The 21,863-nt window shown below is 37.6% G+C and overlaps 1 protein-coding gene across 1 annotated transcript in view; it reads left to right on the forward strand.

Annotated features, from left to right (window-relative positions):
* Nucleotides 1–384: 384 nt before the first annotated feature.
* Ankfn1 (ankyrin repeat and fibronectin type III domain containing 1) overlaps nucleotides 385–21,863 on the forward strand; it is a 133,259-nt gene continuing 111,780 nt past the window's right edge. Inside the window, exons 1-4 of the mRNA XM_076871092.1 lie at nucleotides 385–585; nucleotides 4,255–4,465; nucleotides 19,442–19,636; nucleotides 21,332–21,445. Coding sequence (XP_076727207.1) covers nucleotides 400–585; nucleotides 4,255–4,465; nucleotides 19,442–19,636; nucleotides 21,332–21,445 — 706 coding nt within the window. The 5' untranslated portion in view covers nucleotides 385–399. The remainder of the gene's footprint in view (nucleotides 586–4,254; nucleotides 4,466–19,441; nucleotides 19,637–21,331; nucleotides 21,446–21,863) is intronic.

Below are 21,863 nucleotides of genomic sequence, written 5' to 3' on the forward strand. Positions count from 1 at the left end.
GTCTAGTAGAAAAGTAGAAAAGTACCAATTTCACATATCCAAGATAATTGGACACACCCTTAGGTTACAGAATTGACACACTTCCTCAATTGAATGAGATACCAAAAAAGACTAAAGTCATATCATTCATTCACATATATATATAAATGAATATGTAATATAGTAAATGGAGTTTGTCATTCCTGCTACCAATTATCTCTGTGGTCATAAACAAGCTACTTCCTTTACCTGGGTTTCAATTTTCTCATCTAAACCAGAAAGAAATTAGGTCTGATGATCTCTGATGTCCCTTCCAGTTATGATATTGTATTAGGATTCAAGATGGTTACTATCAACTTGCAGTTATAATGTGTAAATAATACATAAGATTTTCCTTTTCCTAGGAACTGCTGTATAAAAATGACCCAACAGATGCAGAATTTACATCTTTCCCAGTCAAAGAAGCACAGTGCCCCATCATCTCCCAATGCTGCCAAACGCTTGTACCGGAATCTCTCAGAAAAACTGAAAGGGAGCCACTCCTCATTTGATGAGGCCTATTTTAGAACAAGAACTGATCGGCTGGGTCTTAGGAAGACCTCGGTGGTAACAACAAAACTCTTTTTATTCTTCTGTCAATTAGATTTGTTTATTTATGTTTGGGTTTAAGGAAATTCTAAGATGATTCACATTCATTTCTGAAGCTCATATTTTTACAGTTTTATGCTGAAATAGAATCTCTCAAGATGGGAAGTGTACTTATCCATGATTGTGGACAAAGTATGGGTGATTATGAGATTTTTTCCTTTCTTTTTCTTAACTTCTTTCCCTTTAATGTTTCTTTCACTACTAGACCAAAGAAACCAATAAAAAAAGTAGCTGTTTGACAAATATGGACTCTCAGATTAAATAGTTTTTTTTTGAGAAGTCCAGTAATCATTCAAATAATAGTATTAATATTACTTACTTATATCTAATGTATAATCCACATGCTTTTCAAAGACATAAAATAGAATCCAGGCAAAGAATGCATACTTACTATATAATAGCTAGGAGTAGAAGGGATAAATAGCAAAAAAAAAAAAAAAAAGAAGAAAGAAAGAAAGAAAAAGAAAATATATGATCTAGATAGGGCAGAGGGGTGGGAGGGGAAGGGAGAGGGCAGGGGGTTAGCAATGATAGTGGAATGTGATAGACATCATTATCCAAAGTACATGTATGAAGACATGAATTGGTGTGAACATACTTTATATAAAAACAGAGATATGAAAAATTGTGCTCTATATGTGTAATAAGAATTGTAATGCAGTCTACTGTCATATATTTAAAAAATAAATTCAATTAAATATTTTTAAAAAGAAAGAAAATATATGAGAATGAGAAGAGAAACATACATACCAAAAACCTAGGCAAATAGACTACATGAAATTTATTATGACACTTATCTTTGAGTTCTCAGGCAGTGAAAGCAGAAAAGGAAACAGAACTAGTTTTGGCATCCCATTAGCTGATAACTGAAAGTGTTATCAGTCCATCAAGAGAAATGAGTATTTTCCTGCTGCTACATCATCTGGCCTGCATAGATGTCATAGTAAACTAGGTGACAACAAATAGCAAAGAGAAGTACTGGCAATACTGTAGATATTCTCAGATGGTAGTCTTCTATATTGGCCCTCAGTAAAATCTGAGCGCATAATATGCACATGTTCAACACAGGTATTTTTGCAAGGTTATAATGGTTCCTTTTGTTTGAACTTAAAACAGAAGTGAGTCCTGACCTTTCCAGATAGAAGCAAGTTAGAATTTGCTAACAAAAGCTTAGAGCAGGAAATGACTAAAGAGTGAGGGCAAATATGGATCATGAGAAATCAGAAATACTAAGAATCAAAAACAAATACACACTATGGACAGGGCAGCATTTTAACTTTGAACTCATTTGTTTTCTAATACATTTTCTTGTTTCTAACTCATCTTCTGGGAGGGTTTGGCTGTGATTAAGTTGCAGCCCAAGCATCAGAGACCTTTCAGTTTAGCAGATTGTGGACAAAACATTTTTCCACTCAGCAGCTATTCTGTAGCAAAGAGAACTGCATACAAAAATAGCTCTATTCCCTGGGTTCCCACTGTCAAAATGAGCATTTGCATAATCACTTCATATTTTCCTTAGTTCCCATTTTGTGGGGTGTACTCAGTTAAAGCCAACCAGCAGTCTTTGAGACAATCAATTTTTTTTTTAAAAGAAAGAGGGAGAGAGAGAGAGAATTTTTTAATATTTATTTTTTTTTAGTTTTTCTTTTGGCAGACACAACATCTTTGTTTGTATGCGGTGCTGAGGATCGAACCCGGGCCGCACGCATGCCAGGCTAGCGCGCTACCGCTTGAGCCACATCCCCAGCCCCAAGAGACAATCAATTTTTAATAAGACTAAAAATAAAAACTGCCCATCTAAACATTTGGTCACCACAGATCTTCCACATGCTAATCAGACAACCATCGTGCTAGGTCAGGATCAATGGTATTTCAACATTTTAAAGACCAAGCAACTCTTGGAGAAGATACCAGATAAATATGTAAGTAGTGTATGTGTTGGTCTCTTCCTATGAGCTGCAGAAATGATGTAAGAGAATTCCAGAGCACTTCTTCATTGCTAATCCTTTGAAAGAACGATATTGTCCATAGATATTTTTTTTCTATAGCTGGCTTGTTTATTTCATTCTGGCCCTGTCAGGTCCCCAGTTAGATACAGAGTCCCTGAAACCCTCCCTGGACATTGCCACTTGTGCCCCTCACCACAGGGCTCAGAAATGCCAGGTGTCCAATGGTTGGGGCTCCGGGTTAAGAAAGTATGGAATTAGAGACCAAGAGGCTAGGAATAGGGGCATCAGCTCATAGGCACTGGGAAGTGCTTAGTGATCTATAAACAGAGAAGTGACATGCAGTATGTATTATTATGGTTCAGATAAGAGGATCCCCCCCAAATGTTCACATGTGAGACAATGCAAGAATTTTCAGAGGTGAAATGATTAGATTATGAGAAATTAGATTGTGACCCAATCTGTGTATTGATCCATTTGAATGGATTAACTAAGCAGTAATAGTAGGCAGGCAAGGTATAGCTTATCTAGAGGAGGTATGTCACTGGTGGTATGCCTTTGGGAATATATTTTGTCCCTGATGAACAGAATTCTCTCTGCTTCCTTGTTGCCACATCTGGAGCCGCATTCCTCCACCATATTCTTCCACTATGATGTTCTGCTCATCTTGGGCCCAAAGCAATGGAGTTGGCCATCTATTGACTAAAACCTCTGAAACCATGAGCCCCAAATAAACTTTTCCTCCTCTACATTATTCTTTTCAGGACTTTTGGTTATAATGACCAAAAATTTACTAAAATATGTATATTTTAGGAAGATTATTCTTGTGACAGTACAGGAGACCAATAGTAGCAGCAGATAGGTCACTGCCACAAGTCAAGACAAAGGATGATCAAACTTGCAGATGGAGAGGAAGGGGATGAGCTTGAAAGAAACTGTACTCTCCATATCAAACCAGCCCTGATTAAACTACATGTGCTAACATTATCTATGCCTGCATTCCCCAACCTGTGTTCTATAGCACACTATTCCAGGTGTAGGTAGAGCTAAATACAATAAAACACATGTAAAAATAATTGACATCAGATATCCTACAGTAAAAAATTGAGTGACTTAGTTTAACCTAATGTTTACCATATTTATTTGACTATATGCTACTTTCTTCACAATAACATCTTTTAATGACCTATCAAACATTATTCTTTCCACAGAGAACTGGTTTAAGATTTTTATTTTGTGCTTACTTACAAACTAGCACTGCTATACAGTGCAGTATTTTCTCAGTTCATCTACTTATAATATCTGTTCAATGCCCATTGGAAAGTAAGCAGAGACCACAAGAATGGGATCCTAATTAGAATAACTTATACTCCATGTATGTATAATAATTTGTCAGAATACATTGTACTGTCATGTATATCTAAAAAGAACAAATGAAAGAAAGAAAGAAAGAAAGAAAGAAGAGAAGAGAAGAGAAGAGAAGGAAGGAAGGAAGGAAGGAAGACAGGCAGGTCCAATCCAGTGTTTACTTGGTAGACCTTAGGATTAATCTTGGTTATGCAACTATCTGTATATAAGTGGGCACATAGTCCCTGAAGCAATCTTTAAAGTTCAGTATAGCTATGCCACAAAGATACACTGGTCTAACAAACTATACTAACCTGCTTTCACTCTTCTCCAGAATTTCCAGGGCAACGAAGCCATGTTTGAAGCAGTTGAGCAGCAAGACATCGATGCTGTGCAGCTCCTCCTGTACCAGTACACACCAGAAGAGCTAGACCTCAATACGCCTAACAGTGAGGGACTAACGCCCCTGGATATTGCCATCATGACCAACAATGTGCCCATTGCTAGGATTCTTCTGAGGACAGGAGCTAGAGAAAGTCCACACTGTAAGTAAGCCTGAGAATAGAATTGCCTACTAGTAAAGCTAGATCTCTGCTTTAAACTACTGAAATAACCATTGCTGATCTTCCAAGTAAGAATGGTTGCCTACTCAAAGGCTCTGAAACCCTTTACAAATTTTCTGGACTTTCAGGCAAAGAGCAATTGTGTTTTTCAGTCTAAGCATTTAATTGCATTTTAATTCAATATGATGAATGATATTGAAAAGGGATAAAATAATTTTATCCCAAGCTTTCAAATATGTAAGATACTTCCAAAGATGCAGAGTAGGAGACACACATATTTTTTAAAAATGAGTACGTATGTGTTTCTGTTTCTGTATCTACAGTTAATGTTGTGGCTTCATTTATTCATTCAACAAGCAATGAGTGTGGGGAACTGTTCTAGGTACTAGGAGTATAGTAGTAAAAGAGAAAAACTGTCTCCTCCTAATGGAGGAGACTTCCAAAAAGCGTATAAATAGATAAAATGTAAATTCAAAGAGTGATAAATTCCATGAAAAAAAATTTAATGAGTGGCTAGAAATTGATGGGAGGAGACCATATTAAACTTTTTACACAAGGAAAGCTTCTCTGGTTTGATGATATTTTAGTTAAGTCCTAGATGATATAAAGAAATTATCCAGGAGAAGATGTGGGGGTCAAATTCTGGGCATATTTGTAGAAAATAGAAAGATGCTGAGCAGGCAGGGATGAGATCAATGTATTGCAAGAATAAGAAGGCCAAAGGAGCTAGCAAAGTATCAAATGGGAACATAGTGGCCAAGGAAGAAGTCACTAGGACCCGACTGAGCAGGTCCTTGAGACCATACTAAAATGTTTCACACTGATGACTGAATGGGATAAGAAGGTGGTGGAGCAGTTTAGGCAGGTATATGCCATAGTCTTCTGTCCATGAAAAGATCACAGTGGTGCTAGAGTCAGTACAGTGGCAAGGATGCTGTGAATGGTAGGACCAGTTAGGGGGCTATTGTAACAGAGAAGTAGACAGACACTGGTTTCTTTAACTAATAGGATCATGATGTTGGCCAGTGGCAGAATTCTAAACACACACACACACACACACACATACACACACACACACACACACACACACACACATGATTTATTAAGATATTATATATGTATAATAATATTATATTATAATAAGCACATACATATATATGCTTTATTAAGATATAATCCTCACATCATATAATTCATCTGTTTAATTTGATTATCTTTAGAATATGCACAGTCATGAAGACATCACCACAGTCAGTTTTAGAATTTCAACATTCCCAAAAGAAACCTCATGGCCTTTTGTGACTGGCTTCTTTCTGAATCTGCTTCCAAGTAGAATCTGTGATAGTAACTGCAGAGTCAGCTGCTCAGGGGCCAGTGGCAGACCCTGCCCAGAATTGTACAGGTAATACCATATAGCATCAGTCTGTGCCAGGCACTATTCTGAGTACTTTACATGTATTGACTCCTTTAATCCTCAAAACAACATTTTGGGATAGATATTCACATTCTCCTTGGTGCAAACTCTCTGACCTAATGACCACAGTGGCTCTCTGTGACTGTTTTTTATGTTTCCTAAAAGAAAAGAAGTAAACACTTCAAACTGTTAGTTTCTTTAATACTGCTTCACTTATTTCCAAGTAGGGAGACCCAAAAGGCTGAAAGAGAAGTAAGTGACTATATAATTTGAGAACACATCTCTACTCCTACATTTCATAAACCACTACTACCCAAAGACTGGATATGGAGGCAGATCCTTATATCAGAAAATTCTTTATTTGAAAAATGTTAAACTTACCACATCCATGTCAGAGAGAGTGAGGATTTGGGTTCAATAGTATTTGGGCTCCTCAAAAGCACTCCATAGTCGAAATGCTGCTCCTTTTCTGGTGAAACTAGAGGTTTTGGAGGGATGGAAAATAAGGATGGAATAAATTAAAAGGTCGCTTTTGTTGCCTTCTGATTCATTTTGCAATAATGTCTGTCCTAGAGACTCAGTGAGAGAGGGATGGAGAGAGAATCAGAAGGTCTGACCATGGAGAAAGCAGACTTAGCCCCATTCTATAGGAACAAGGGGACTATTCATCCAGAAGTTGCCTCAGCCATCCTGCACTGGGTTGGATGAAACATTAGTCCTACTTACCTGAGACACTGTGACGAATTCTGCATTTTCCCTGAGAACAGTAAGACTTCTAACCTCCCAAAGCCCCCATGTGCATAAATGAACCTCCATAACTGAACTTGAGGAATACCTATCTAGTTAAGCCAAAAGCAAAGTTGTTCAAGAGGTCCCTATTTTCTCTGGGAAGATAAGCACATTATCATTACGAAGTTGCAAAGGTCAGAGAGTGAGAGATAAGGCCAGGCTTCAACTATGAAATATGACACCTAAGTCACCAGGACCACCCAAGAAGTCAAAGAGATAATACCACACATAGCCTGACACATGTGTAAAAAAAAATGGCAAAGGAATATTGATTGAGAGCCTATGAAGTCTGTATACACAGTATCTCTGGTGTTTACATTTACCCATCATTATGATATCTCAATTCAATTTTGAAGATAAGAAATCTGTGATTCTTGCAGGTTATGTGACTGAGCAAAGGTCACACATCTAGCAATAAACAGGGATGTCAGGGACTCAAGTCCCCATCTGTGGGATGTCAATACCTGGGATCCTACACAAACTCACTGACTTTCTAGGTAACCAGTATGGAGGGCAGTGGCTACTAGAAGCCCACATCTTTCCCTGTATGATGTTCCCTAAAATCCTATGGTGCATTTCTTTGTTCTGTTCTGTAACTGAAGTGCCATTTGTGTTGGAGATTGACAGGATAGAGGAACACACTGTTTTGATACTTTCTTTTTAAAAAAAATATTTATTTTTTAGTTGGACACAATATCTTTATTTTTTTATTTTTATGTGGTGTTGAGAATCAAACCCAGGGCCTTGCATGTGCTAGGCGAGTGCTCTTCTGCAGAGCCACAACCCCAGCCCAGTTTTGATACTTTCTATTCCAAGTCCAAGAGAAATAGAATTGCTTCTGTTCATGAGTATGAGCTTGCCCAAGAGAAAAACCAGCCACAATGTTATAAGCAAACACCTGCTACAAACCATTCCCAAGAAGTGGGAGAAACAGGATATAAGAAAAACAACAATGAGACCTTGAGTTCTTATACTGTTTTTACACACAGAAAAAAAAAATGCTTTTGTCTACATCTTCTCACCTGATCTCCACAACTGTGAGGTAGGAGTTGTTTTTCTAATTTTACCAGCAAAAAATAATAGAATAAAAAAAGTTAAATAGTTTACCTAACATAAAGAAGCTAACAGGTGGTGGAGTCATGATTTGAACCCAGGTCATCTGTACCCAGTGCTTTGGTATTTGTAGAAAAGCTTTAGCAAATTCACTGTTATACAAGAGATGGTCAGTTCCTTTCTTCCCTGGTTCTCCATCTGCTCCTCTAATGACTATAAAGTATTTCAAAACAGAGAAAATGGTTTCTAATATAGCTAATTTTATTTACTTCCTTCCCCTATGCATTTCATTCTGAAAACTAGCCCTATACTCTTTTCACTATGCCAACCAAGGATCCTAACACAATTCAGAAGAAAGTCCTCTGTAAAAAGAATCACAATGACACAGTTTGGTTTAGGGATTTACTTCCAAAGCCACTGGTCAGACCTGCCTTTAGCCCCTCGATCACAGAGCTAGATGGAGGTATTCTTTACAAACATGGCTTTATACTCAACCAGGCACATTTCCTTACTCATAAGAAAAGCCCAAGAAGCTGCCATCCACAGCTGCATATTCCTCTGAGGTTCTATATAGAACCCCAGCCCAATGGTTAGATGAATTTGCTATCTTTATCCAGTAACTATCTTCAGTTCCTCCCACCTGCAAGCAAGTAACACAAAGTACAGCCATCCCTCATTATCCAGAGGATATGTTCCAAGACCCTTAGTGGATTCTTCGAACTACAGATAGCATCAACCCCTATACAAACTCTCTTTCCTATATACACATACCTATAATAAAGTTTAATGTATGAGTTAGGCACAGTAACAGATTAGCAACAACAATAACAAAATAAAACAATTATAAAATAAAATAAAACAATTATAATGATCAAACATCATTACTATTGTATTTTGGGATAATTATTAAGTAAAATAAGGGTTACTAGAACAAAAGTACTGCAGTATCATGACAACTGATCTGATTACTAAGACCATTACAAAGTGACTAACAGGTGGGTAGTGTATATAGCATGGATACAATAGGCAAAGAGATGATTCTCATTCTGGTGGTATAGAGCAGGACAGTATGAGATTTTAGCACACCACTCAGAACAACATGTAATTTAAAACTTATGAATTACTTACTTCTGGAATTTTTCATTTGATATCTTTGGACTACACTTGGCCAAGGGTAACTGAAATTGTGGAAAGTGAAACCAGGAATGGGGAGCTGGCTACTGTAATACTTGTATCCACAGAAGCAAACATCAGCCATTATTGAAGTATATCCCAAGTACTACCCTGCAGACTGTGGTGCTGAGCCTAGGAAACAGGCACAGAATCTGAAAGAAGGGATCACAAGACACCTGCAGCCATGCCACTGAGGATTTCCCAGTCACTATGATTCATGATCAAATTGAACAGCTGCTATTTGAGAAAATCAATATATCTCTGTATAAAAACCCCCAGTCACACACTCCTCCCTGTTTCTAACTAACTCATATTTTGCCCCTACCCTGCAATCACAGTTCAACAGTCTCCAGGCAGAATTGCTAAATTATCAATGAGGGCCTTGCCTTTCTGAGGCTGCCATTGGTTTGGCATCAGTAAGGTCCTAGAAACACTAAAGAAACTAGCTCCTCTGGGTGTCTATGATTTATGAATCTGGTCACTCATGTGTGTTTGATCTTATCCTTGGATGCTAGTACCTAGGACATAGTGGATTCTCAGAAAATCTCAGGTGAAACCTCAGTCTTTGTAGTAGCCCATCTTATTTTGCTGGGAATCACAGATACTGAGTTCTGTGTATGTGTGTCCACACATGTGTGTGCAATTGACATACTTACATATACACAGTGCATGGGGAAATGCCTGGAAGTCATCTAGTAATTTAGAATTGGAGGCACTCTTGCCTGCTGCTGGGGTATTCCAGTTACTGCTGGGGGTTTTCAATGAAGCCTGGTGTTTGCATTTTGGCAGTGTTAACACAGACCTGTGAGAATAGCTAAGTACTCCTCCACCTTAGACCTGACCTTTCCCTTAGTGAGTTCTCCTGTCTCTCTAGACCCCCTTACCTCCCACTGCATGTCTCAGTGAGCTCTTCTCTCTCACCATCTCTCTTGATGCTGCCTGTGGAAACAGGAAGTGTCACCTAGAATTCCCTATGTTCAGTTACTTCATAAAATGTGACTGTAGAGCAGCTGTCATCCAGGGATGGTGTGGACACCAGCATTACAATCTTGGCAAGCTGGTCAGGATGCACCCCTCACTCCTGCAGTAGCTAGGGGCTTGTGTTAGTGCTGGGACTGGTTCAGGCCATGTCTAAAAGGTGTGACTATAAACTAATGAGGCTGGCTTTATGTAAACAAACACAGCAGAAAGTCTACAACCCAAGCGAATGTTATCCTTCAATATGGTCCTCCTGGGAGACCCCACACTCCATCCAACAATGCTGCCATTGCTCCAAACACTTTAGGAATTGTCCTCAGAGTCTGTTCATAAGAAAGTCAGACTCACTGCTTACACACCTGATTTTTGTTCCAAAACAGCATTGCCCAACGTCATCACTCTTCATGTTCACCCGTCTGGGCCTCAGATGACGTTGAGAGGTTTCCTGAAACCAAATCCACCCTCAAAGGACAGAGATTGGCAACCATTAAGGACACATAAAGAATGAGCCTTAAGCAGGTCTCAAGAATAAGTCCCAGATATTTTTATCAGCTTTATTAAAACTGGGATATAAACCTCACCCTGACTTACCAATCTGTTCCTCAAGCCACATCTCTTGTTGTATGCCACTCACCCACACCAACCACTTTTATGTTCCTTCAACATGCTAAGCCATTCTATCACAGGGCTTTGCACTAGCTGTCCCCTCTACCTTGAGGTTTTTAATCTTGAATATTACATGGTCAACTCCTTAACATTTATGTTTCAGCTCAAATATGGTATCTTCAAGATAGGTTTTTTCTGACCATCAAGTCCAACATCTGAATCACATCATTCTATTATAATTTTCTAGCATAGCACTCATCACTGGTTTTCCCAGTGTTTTTATTTGTTTATTTTCTGCCTTCCCTGCATTAGAATGTAAACTCCATCAAGAGTAGGGCCTGTCTGTCTCATTCATCATTTTATCTCCGGTCAACAGTGGGCAATATTTGTTTAATTGAATTGAGCAAATCCCAAGGCTACTATTCTCTTTAGGGATATGAATCCATTATTTCTTATTTAGGGATTACTTTACTAACTAATCCTCACATTTCCCGCCAGTGGCTGGCAACTACCATTCTATGCCCTATTGCCTTGAATTTAGTATTTTTAGATACTATATTACATGTGATCCTGTGGTATTTGTCTTTCTGTGTCTAGCTTAGTTCACTGTATAATGTCCTTCAGGTTCATTCATCTTGTTACAAATGGCAGGATTTCCTTTTTTTGATGGTTGTCTTTTCTTTCATCTGTCTTTAATTTTTTATTTTATATGTATATATACATACATACATACATACACACACACACAACACAGAATATATTCTCCTTGTCAAAAATGAAGACATTACAGATGAAGTTAAAAGATATCATTGAATGCCTAATCCACTTCTCCACACATACACAGGCACACACTTAGGAACTAGTATCCATCCCTAAACTCCCCCAACATAATTGCTGATATCAGTTTGGAAGGTATCCAGACTTTCCTCCATGAGTTTCAAAACACACACATACACCCGCCCCCACCATCACCAACAACAACAGAAAAAAATTGGGAGTGAAATTTTTAAATTTCATCTTTTGCAAAGTCTAAAAATTAAATTTCTGAACTCAGGGAGTTTTGGCTTCAAATTCCATATCTGATATTTGTAGCAATGAGAAAATTCCTTAAACTCCCGTGCCTCCGTTCATTTATAAAATGAAGATGATAATTAATATGTCCATGTATATTAGTTTTATATTGTTGTGTAATGAATTATCCAAAAATGTAGGAGTTGAGGGTGACAAACATCTCCCTCACACAGTTTATGTGGATCAGAAATGTGGAAATGGATTCAGCAGGTGACTCTGGCTCAGGTAGCCCAGGGGATTGTGTCATCACTAGGTCTGATGGAGCGGGAGGATCTACTTCCACACTGGCAAGGGGCCCACATTCCCCACTATATGGGCGTCTCCTTATGACTGTTGTATGGCATGGCAGTCAGCTTTCAACAGATCTGAGAAAGAGAAAAAGGAAGAGAGCAACCAAGGTGAGAGCAGTATCTTTTATAACCCAATCTCAGGAGTAGAATTCTATCATTTCAGTGGGTTTTGGATCACACAGACTTGCAGGAGTGAAACACATAAGGATGTAAACACCAGTAGATAGAGGTCACTGGGTACCCCTCTTTGGAGGCAGGCTCTCAGCAGAAGAATGAAATTGAACCATGCACAAAGTCAATGCAAAATGTATTAAATACTGAAATGTAAAACCATAAACAATGGTTTATGGTTTCCATAAGTAATGGAAAACATAGGGGAAATACTGCATGATCTTCATCAGGACAATTAATTTGGCCCCAAAAGAATAGGCAGCAAAATTAAAAATACAAAATGGGACTACATCAAACTAAAAGTTTCTGCATATCAAAGAAAACAATTAACAGTGAAGAGATATCATCAATGGAATGGGAGATATTTGCAAATTACACATCTAATAAGGGGTTAATATCCAAAATATATAAGAAACTCAATCAGCTCAATAGCAGAAAAAAATTAATTTTTTTAAAAAAGCTAATTTTAAAATTGATAAGAAACCTGGATACACATTTAAAATAGGGAATGTAAATGACCAGCAATCATATGAAAAAAAAATGCTCAAACCATTAATATTTAGGGAAATGCAACTTAGAATCACAATGAGATATCTCATACCTTGTCAGAATTGCTACCTTCAAAAAGACATAAATAAATAAATAAATAAATAAGCACTGCTGGAGATGTGAAGAAAAGGAAACCCTTGTACATTATTGACAGGGATATAAATCAGTGCAGCCATTGTGGAAAACTATACAAAGTTTCCTCAAAAAATTAAAAATAGTGCTAGAGATGTAGCTCAGTGAAAGAGTGTGTGTTTAGACCTTGGGTTTGATCCTTAGCATAATTAATTAATTAATTAATTTAATTAACATATGATCCAACAATACCACTTCTGGGAATTTACCCAAAAGATTTTAAATCTGTTTGTCAAAGACATTTCTGCAGTCCCATGTTTATTACACTATTATGTACATTAGCTAAGTTATAGAACCAACCTAAGTGTCCATCAGAAACAAATGAAGAGATGAAAACACTGGCATATAAACATATATATACATACATACATGGAATACTAATCTGCCTCTACAAAGAAGGAAACTGTCATTTGTGACAATATTTATGGAACTGGCGAATTATTGTACTAAGTAAAATAAACCAGAACAAAAAAAACAAATACTGCTTTATCTCATTTATATGAGCAATATAAAATAATCAAACTCATCAAAACAGAGCAGAATAGTGGCTAGAGAAATTTAGGGTGAGGTGAGGAGAAAGGAGAAATGATGGTCAAAGAATATAAAATCTGTTAGAGGAATTATTTTTCAATCTATTGCATAGGGTGGTGAATGTAGTTAACATTGCATTGTTCATTTTTAAATTTCTAAATAGTACATTTCAGGGCTGGGGCTGGGGCTCAGTGGTGGAACGCTTGTCTCGCATGAGTGAGGCACTGGGTTCGATCCTCAGCACCACATAAAAATAAATAAGTAGATATATCCATTTACAATTTAAAAAATGTTTTTAAAAAAGATATAGTACATTTCAAATATTCTCATCAAAAAAATAAGCATTTCAGACAATGGCTAAGTCAATTAGCTGGATTTAATCATTCCACATTGTATCATCACTTTGGATCCATCGATACAATTACAAATTGTTGGTTTACTATGAAATAAAATTAAAAAGAAACATGTCTACTCCAAATTGAAATTTGTTCTAAATATAAAATTTATACTGGCATTCAAAGGCTCAGTTCAAAAAAATATAAAGTACCTAAATAATAATTTTTACATTGATTACATGTTGAAATGACAACATTTTGGATATATTAACCAAAATACATTATTAAAGCTAATTTCACATATTTCTCTTTTTTTCCCTAAACATCACCAGGAAATTTTAAATTATAGGGTTCACACTATATGTCCATAGACTGTGCTGAAAATATTGGCAGAAGATATGGTTGTCATGTTTCATACTTAACCCCCACATGATACCATTGAGTAATCTGCTTTGGGTTTCCTCAACAATTCTCTTAAGTGTTTTTCCATATCTGTTTTTGAGAAGATGTGTGCTTCCCTTTTGAGTTTGATGAGACCTGGGCAGGAAGCCCCGCTCTGTGTCATCAGTATCGCCTTCCTGAGGAATCACTAGTTACATCCTAATTTATCTAATAGGGACTTTGTGAATCCGTGTTCTGCTAGAAAGAAGAGGGGAATGGTATTTCAAAGCCCATGTCCAGGTGTATTGAGTTTTAGAAGAAAGCTCCATAGCAATGAAAATGAAACATTTACTCTCCGGATCTCTAAAACCTTCATGGAACCATATTCTCTTGGGAAAACCCTAAAACAAGACAACAGGTTGAGACCTAAGTGAAGCCAAGGCTTTGAATTCTGAACCTTATCAGGATAGATAAAATTGCTACTTAGATTTTGCATTTTTCTACTATAAGGTTTTCTTAATTTAACATAATTTAATCATTAGTATACCTAATACTTTACTTCTTTTGATATTCCTGCCTTAAACCAAGTCAGTTGTAAAGTTGTATTACACTTATGATCAGCAAGGATAAATTTTATTAACTGCTCTTCTTGGCTGCCAAGGGGATACTGACTTACAGTACAGGTTTATGCTTAAGTGATCTTGTTTTCGCCTTTGAAATAACAGGGTTGAAATTGACACCACTTATGAGTATATATTATATTGCTAAGTAGTAGCAGAATAGAAAATTTTTATCTGAAGCAAGAGATTTTTAATGGAAAATACCAAACTGTTACCTAAAAAAGTATTCTGATTTATAATTATGTGTCTCTAAAAGTATAAACTCAATGTGTATAACAATAATAATATAAACCTCCACTCAGAGCCTTCTATGTAAAGATTATCATTAATTTATTGCATCTTATGAGATGGGTGCCATTATTATGCCAGTTTTACAGATGAGATACTGAGGCTGAATATGGAAGAGTAACTGGTAGCATGATGTATTTGTTAGGCATAGTGCTTGATCTACAAAATGCCAAAGCCATTTTAAGAATTGCCTCCACTTTGAAACGTAATAGGAAAATAAATTTCAGGATTTAAATTCAGAATTGGGTGACAGTAGGTGAGACTACTTTGATGAACATTGAGGTCCCCTCATGAAGAATATCAGACAAGGCCAAGGGTGCCATGGGTTAGGCAACCTAAGGTTTAGCAAACCTAAAGTTGCTTGTAAGAATCCTTCTGTCACTGAGGTTAAATAATTATATTAGTGCTTCCCTTTTCTCATCAATAAAAGAGGAAAATGCTAATAATAATAATAGAAAAGCTGCTACTAAATTGCAAAATGGCATATCATTAATAATGTGCAAATGTGTCTATTTTTTCCATTTTTTCAAGCAAGCCAAGTAAATTGTTCCCTAAAATCCTCAATTAAAGATTAAAATTGGTTTATATTTTACCCTCATTATACTTTCAAGTTTTAAGCAATTATCAACCAGGCCCAAATTCACCAATTTCAGGGCAAGGGTATAATTAAGAAATAGTAAGTAGTTGGCAATCCATACATTAGATTCTGATGGTGAAGAAAACCCATTCAGTCCCTGATCATTATTTATCTCAGGATTTAAACAGTAACCGTAATTGTATTCTTTGAACACCAAGTTCCCAGCCCTCCTCCAACCCCTCCCGCAGTTAATTAGCTGGGTAGGTCTTATAACAAATACCCACTCAGAAGCATTGGGTGGTAGAAACGCTGTTGATAATTAAACACCACAATAGCAAGGAGCCTGTTTCAGGAGCTGCAGAGTGGTCTTGCCAGCCGGACTGCTCACCACACACCCACAGACCCTCTATTGTGCTGGCTATAGCTGCTTAGAGGGACAGTTGCTTGGCTGGACAGGGGACCAACTGCAATGAGAGAAAAAGCCAAACCCTGAAAAAAGTTTGAGAGTGCTGAGCTCAAAGGGAAATACTCAGTGGGTGGAAGTGAGAGGGAATGGATGGACCCTCCCCCACCAAAAAATGAAAGTGAAAAGCAATTATGAAATTATGGCAGGAAAAACAATTATAAAATAAACATAAGCTTTCTATTTTGTAAATCCAACCAACCAGCCAAAATGAGTTCATCTATTTCATGCCAAATAGTGACTGGAAAAATTACAATATAATAGTTCGGTTCATCTTCCATTTGGTTTAGAGAAAGTTCCCTGAGGTCTTTAAGATTTTTAAGAAAATTGTGGCTTATGTCATCCCAACTTCCGTGATCTCAGTTTCTTCATGTTTAAAATAAGGAGATTGTAAAGCTTCCCATATTGGAATCAAAAAAACAGAAATGTGGTTCCCAAAACTATTTCCAAGGTGTCAAACAGCCTACCCTATCACACTATTATTCCAGATAAAATTACCCACTCTAATATAATTATCATATTAATTTGCTTCTGCTTAAAATATATTAACTCAGTTGGGTTGATTATCTCATCTGAACAGATGCTTCTATTGGCAGTTAAAATAGGTCATTAATAATGGGGAGAAACATGATTACTTTGTAAGTCAGCTGGTTTGGTGGCAAAAAAAAAAAAAAGCTTTCAAAAGAGTGTTTTATTAAGCTATTAAAAAATCCATAAGGGGAAAAAATAAAGATTTGCTCTGTGAAATGGCTAGAAACCACTAACTCAGTCAGTGCCTCTCTGACTTGTCTATGCAATTACCCCCAACAACAGAGGCGAGTAAGTATAGCTTCAAGGACACCTGGGGAATGAACCCCCAAAAGGGGGAGATTTCTATACAATTTCTCTTTTTACAAAATCTCCAGTTTTTAGAAACACTTTCCATTCTTCTCCACATTAAGTATGTTCATTTCTTATTTCTAAATGATATTTCCAACAAAATCTGCAAATAAAATTCAACACTCCAGGAAGACATAAATACTCATACTGTGGGATCAATAGGTGAATCTCTACTTCAGTAATCATTACTATCAAGAAATTATGATGAAGTTTAAGTATCCCTGTTTAAGGAGCACAGGGATAGAAATAATCTTGGGAAGCTGACCTAGCTGTAAAAGTCCACAAATACCCCTGGTAAGTATCTGAAGAGACAGCAAGCTTTATCACGAAGTGGAATCCCTTTGCAATCACAACTCAAATTGCATCAAGTCTAAAGTCTAGGAGAAAAGGAAGGTACAGAAGTAACATGTGTTCTGCTGGTGAAAGCAGGAAAAATGTCAAGGGGAACCCAGCGTAGCTCAAGAGAAGCTGTCCATCTTAAATGCCACCTGGAATTCACACCAGTAATAACAGTTGTGGATATAAAAATTAATAGGGGGGATTTCATAGTATTAGAAAAATTTATTTTTATAAATCATGTGTCTATCACCCAAGTGTTGACGCATGCATGCAATTCAAACATCAGGCTTACAATAAAAGGCTCACTGAATAACTTAACAAGGACAATTCCCCCATTTTCTCTATAATTTGGAGTGGAAGAAGAAGGGGGGCATGGGTAAAGGGTGCAGTTACTGGGTCAATTAATCAACCTGAAAACTGTGACACAAACTCTGACGCCTAACCTATGTCTAAAAATACACAAATGTATACGAATTTGTTTTAAACTGTCAATGCCTATATTTAGGACCTTCCCAGCAAGGCTATAATGAGACTGTGTTTGAGGGCTTCAGTCATAGCAGACTCTACCATTAATCTGAAGTTAGTTAAATTAACAGCATTTAGTACTGACTTGTCAATCTCACTACTCCAGGAAATTGCACCTTGAGGCTACTAATATTGCCAATTTTTCCACTGGAGTGTGCACCCGAGTGTGTGTGTGTGTGTGTGTGTGTGTGTGTATTTTTTTTCTCCAGAACCTCCACGTTCATACACCATCCTTGCTTCCCGACGTCCACAGCACTTATATTATCATTTATTCTGGCCTCCTTTAGCCTTCCCGGGGGATTCTGCATAGTGTAGCTGCTCAGTGAAAGAGTTTTTTAGCTTTATATTTATTTGTTTATTTTTCTGTCATGGCTCATGACTGAGGCTTTTTAAAAAAAGCGTGACAGTATTTAGAGTACATGATTGACTGCTACAGCAACATTCATTAACCATGACAAATCTGCAGCAAAACACAGTCCTGAGTGTTCTAAACAGCAACTTTAAGAAGAAAGAAGAAAGAAAGAAAAAGAAAAAAGACTCAACTAATTTTTCATTGACCTCATCTGTAAATAAATTTAGACTGATGGTACGCAGGGGCAATAATAAATTAGTATTCATTTCCTGTAATTAATGCAAACATGCCTATGAACACAGAGAATATGAATATATAACCACCTAATTTCCATTTCAAAATACACCTAACAAATTTTCACTTGAGTTATCTTCATAATATTTTCCCCCTTAATTAAAAGAATGAAATAGATGGATTTCTTTCCCACCCACCAGGGGGAAATATTGTTTTGGTCACAGGACCTGTCAAACACATTTCAGCAACAAATCTGCAGACCTTGATTCTGATTCATTTCACTGTGTGATCTCCTACCACACTTCCATATGGAGGCTGTCTTCTCTCCTACACTGACCAAGAGAGGATCCTCTGAAGTGACCAGGTGACCCTCATATGCTGAGAGCAAGAATCAGCCTCATAGCATAGCACAGGGATGGAAAAGTTCTATCACTGATGAACACTCAATCACACAGAGGCAGATCAGCTAAACAAGATGATGTAAATCAAATAAAGATTATGAAGCACCATGTAAAACAGAAATGTCAAGCTCCATAGTGTTTCTTGGAAAAAGGAACCAGTATAAGTTGTTATTTTGAAAATGGACATCTCTGGACAACTTTAATTCTATAATTAGACTACCATCAAAGATCAAATTTCTCAAAGATAAGTATGGGATGGTACCCAAGTTATCCATCCCTCAGAGCTCACTAGCTCCACTGTGGCACCAGCAGTACAACACTTTGTTAGCAATAAATAAATTGATAGTAACAAAATTATATCTCTAAGACAGGCATTCAAAAATGTCTATATGTTGGGAAGAATGTAAAAAGAACAGAAAATCTAAATCAGGCTCTATCAAATGAATAGCTTTGACAGAACACAACTTGCCTCATGGGTAGCTTTTTCTAGTGCCTCTCCTGCCCCTACAGAGCTTTTGTCCCTTAGTGTTTGTCTTTCTGAACATCACAGATACAAATCTGTGCAATTATAACTATCTGTGCCTAGCAGCTAATTGGGATGCATATGACCAGAGAACAATAGGAATATCTTAATTTGGTGAATTTACCAGTTAATCTAGTTGTAAATGTCACTAATTAGACTTTATCATAATAAGATAATAAGATGGTTCACAGATCCCACTTTCTCCAGGCATTATCCATAGCAGACACTCAGATATGCAGCACCATTTTCCCAGAAAGAAAAGTCATCCCATTTCTTTGCCTTAGTTGTCAGCCTGGAAAGCCGAGCGATGCACCTCAACACACTGGTCCAGGAGGCCCAGGACAGGGTGAGTGAACTGTCTGCCCAGGTGGAGAATGAAGGATTCACTCTGGACAACACAGAGAAAGAGAAACAGCTGAAAGCCTGGGAGTGGAGGTATCGGCTCTACAGGCGCATGAAAACAGGCTTCGAACATGCCAGTGAGTATTCACAGAGGACTCCTACATTTAATTAGACTTTTAACTTTACTCTGAGACAGCCAGGCCTTCTTTTATTGATTTTTTTTTTTTTTTTTTTTTTTTTGCCACAGTCATGGATGGCCGTTGTCAGCCTGTTTGGAATAAGGGCTCTGGGAGGCTGTAAAAGGGTCTTTTGTCTTGCTTGATTTTCTGGCTCCTGATAGGTTCTCTGACCACAGCCATGAGACCTTGGTGCTTCTGGCCTCCCTCCACCATGTCATACTCATCTAGCACTTTCCACCCGCTATGCCCTAATGCCTAATGACCTGGACTGTCTGATGCCCTAAGTGGCTATATTTTGGGATGTGGAGGTGGAAAAAAATTTGTTTGCCTATTTGTCTAGTTTCTGCTTCAAGCTCAAGTGTAAGTTGTTTTCAACCCTCTCCTACATTTTTTTAATAGAGAGCTATAAACTGAACTTCAATTAATAAAGCAACAGAGAAGAACAGTCAATCAAACCATAAATTATGCTATTGTCTGCATTTCCATTCTCCTTACTGATTCTTTTTGTTAGCTTAAGAAAAATCTTTCTGGATAATACTCATTATTAACACTGGAAAGTACTGCTAAAAGAAAGAGCGGCCCCTAGTATAAAAACAAAATATGCAACTCAAACACTTGTGTAATATCATACTCTCTTTCTGGAAGATTTTATTCAAACAATAAAAAAATTGACTTTGCATTTTAAATGTAAGGGAAAAGTCAGATGACTCCTTTGAAATTCTCTGCCTCTGCCTCAGACTATTTGCAAAAGAATAACTGACTCCAATTCAGACCAAAAAACTAAAGGCAGAGCAGTTTTCTCAAGTAGCACTTTACACTGAATACCAAATGTAAGCCTAACCCCTTCTCTGAAGCAAATAACTTCAGCAACATTAATTAAAGTTTGCTCTCAATATTAACAATTTCCTCAACATGATGATATGTGGATTTTACAGAGACTCAGCAATTGCTTTAGTAAGTGCATTTGCTACTGTGCCTTATTTAGCACAGATTAATACTAGAAACAGATACGTTTGTAGGCTTGATGCCATTTTTTAATAATTTCCTAAATTACAAAACCCCTTCTGGATGTTAAGGAATACCTAAGACCACCATCAGTCATTTAGAGACTGAGATTAGGGCATGAAATTTGCCCATAAGAGAAAAGACTACCTGAAATGTAATAGAAGGCAGCCTGAGAGTAAGCTGGCTAGAATCCTGTTCTGGAAGAGACCCAGAATTAGGCATTAGGAAGCCATGAGCTTTCATCCCACTGAGTTCTTGAGCAAAGAACTTGGCCTCTTTGGGCAGGAGTTTTAGCTTAATGAAATAATTTACATGAAAGTTTTTCATGCAAGGTATGGAATTCTGTCTACAGATCCTGCTGTCACTTCTGCCCTTCCTTTGCTGGCCCAGCCCTATCTATCTTGTGTTTCTAGGATACTTTGGGAAGGATTGACTGCTATTATTTCCCCCTTCAGAAGACATTCTAATCCTTAGAAAAGACCAGGATGGCCACAAATAAAAATCATTGGAACTTCTAATGAAAATATTCAAAAGCAAAATCTAACAGCTTCTACAAACAAATGTTCCAAGTATCCTTTGAAGAGGCAGAGACATTGTTTGAAAAGGATTTGCTATGTTAAGATCCCTGTATTTTTCCTTCTGTCCCAGGAGCCCCCGAGGTGCCAGCCAATGCCTGTCTCACAGTAACCAGTAGCACATCACTCACTGTCAGCTTCCAAGAGCCGCTCAGTGCCAACGCAGCTGTAGTGACCAGGTATAAAGGTACTGCACTCCTGATATCTTCTCCCTGCTCCCTCCTAAAAGAAAGGTGTGGTTGGGGGTCCATTGTGCATTTTGTTTGTTTGGTGTCCTGCTGATAGGTTTTCATCCCATTTACTTCCGGGGTTGAAATAGTTCCAGAGGCACGGATGTGAAAGAGAAATGAGGTGACTAAGAATAAGTCACAGAAAGATGAAGCCACAAGACCAGCTCCTCAGTGACTGTGCCATCCACGTTGGCAGAGGGGCTGCTCTAGGCAGAGCATAGGATAGGGATATCAGAAAAACTGAAAATCAGCCCTGATCCATGAAGCTGAGAGGCTGGAATGTGGAACATAAATAGGAAGCATATCAAGTGATGACTGTCACTCCAGGTGAAGTTCAAGGGGGTCAGAAAAAAAATGAAGGGATGGTAAAATGGT

This window comes from Callospermophilus lateralis, chromosome 11, assembly GCF_048772815.1.
Source record: "Callospermophilus lateralis isolate mCalLat2 chromosome 11, mCalLat2.hap1, whole genome shotgun sequence".
In the NCBI taxonomy this organism is placed as follows: Eukaryota; Metazoa; Chordata; class Mammalia; order Rodentia; family Sciuridae; genus Callospermophilus; species Callospermophilus lateralis.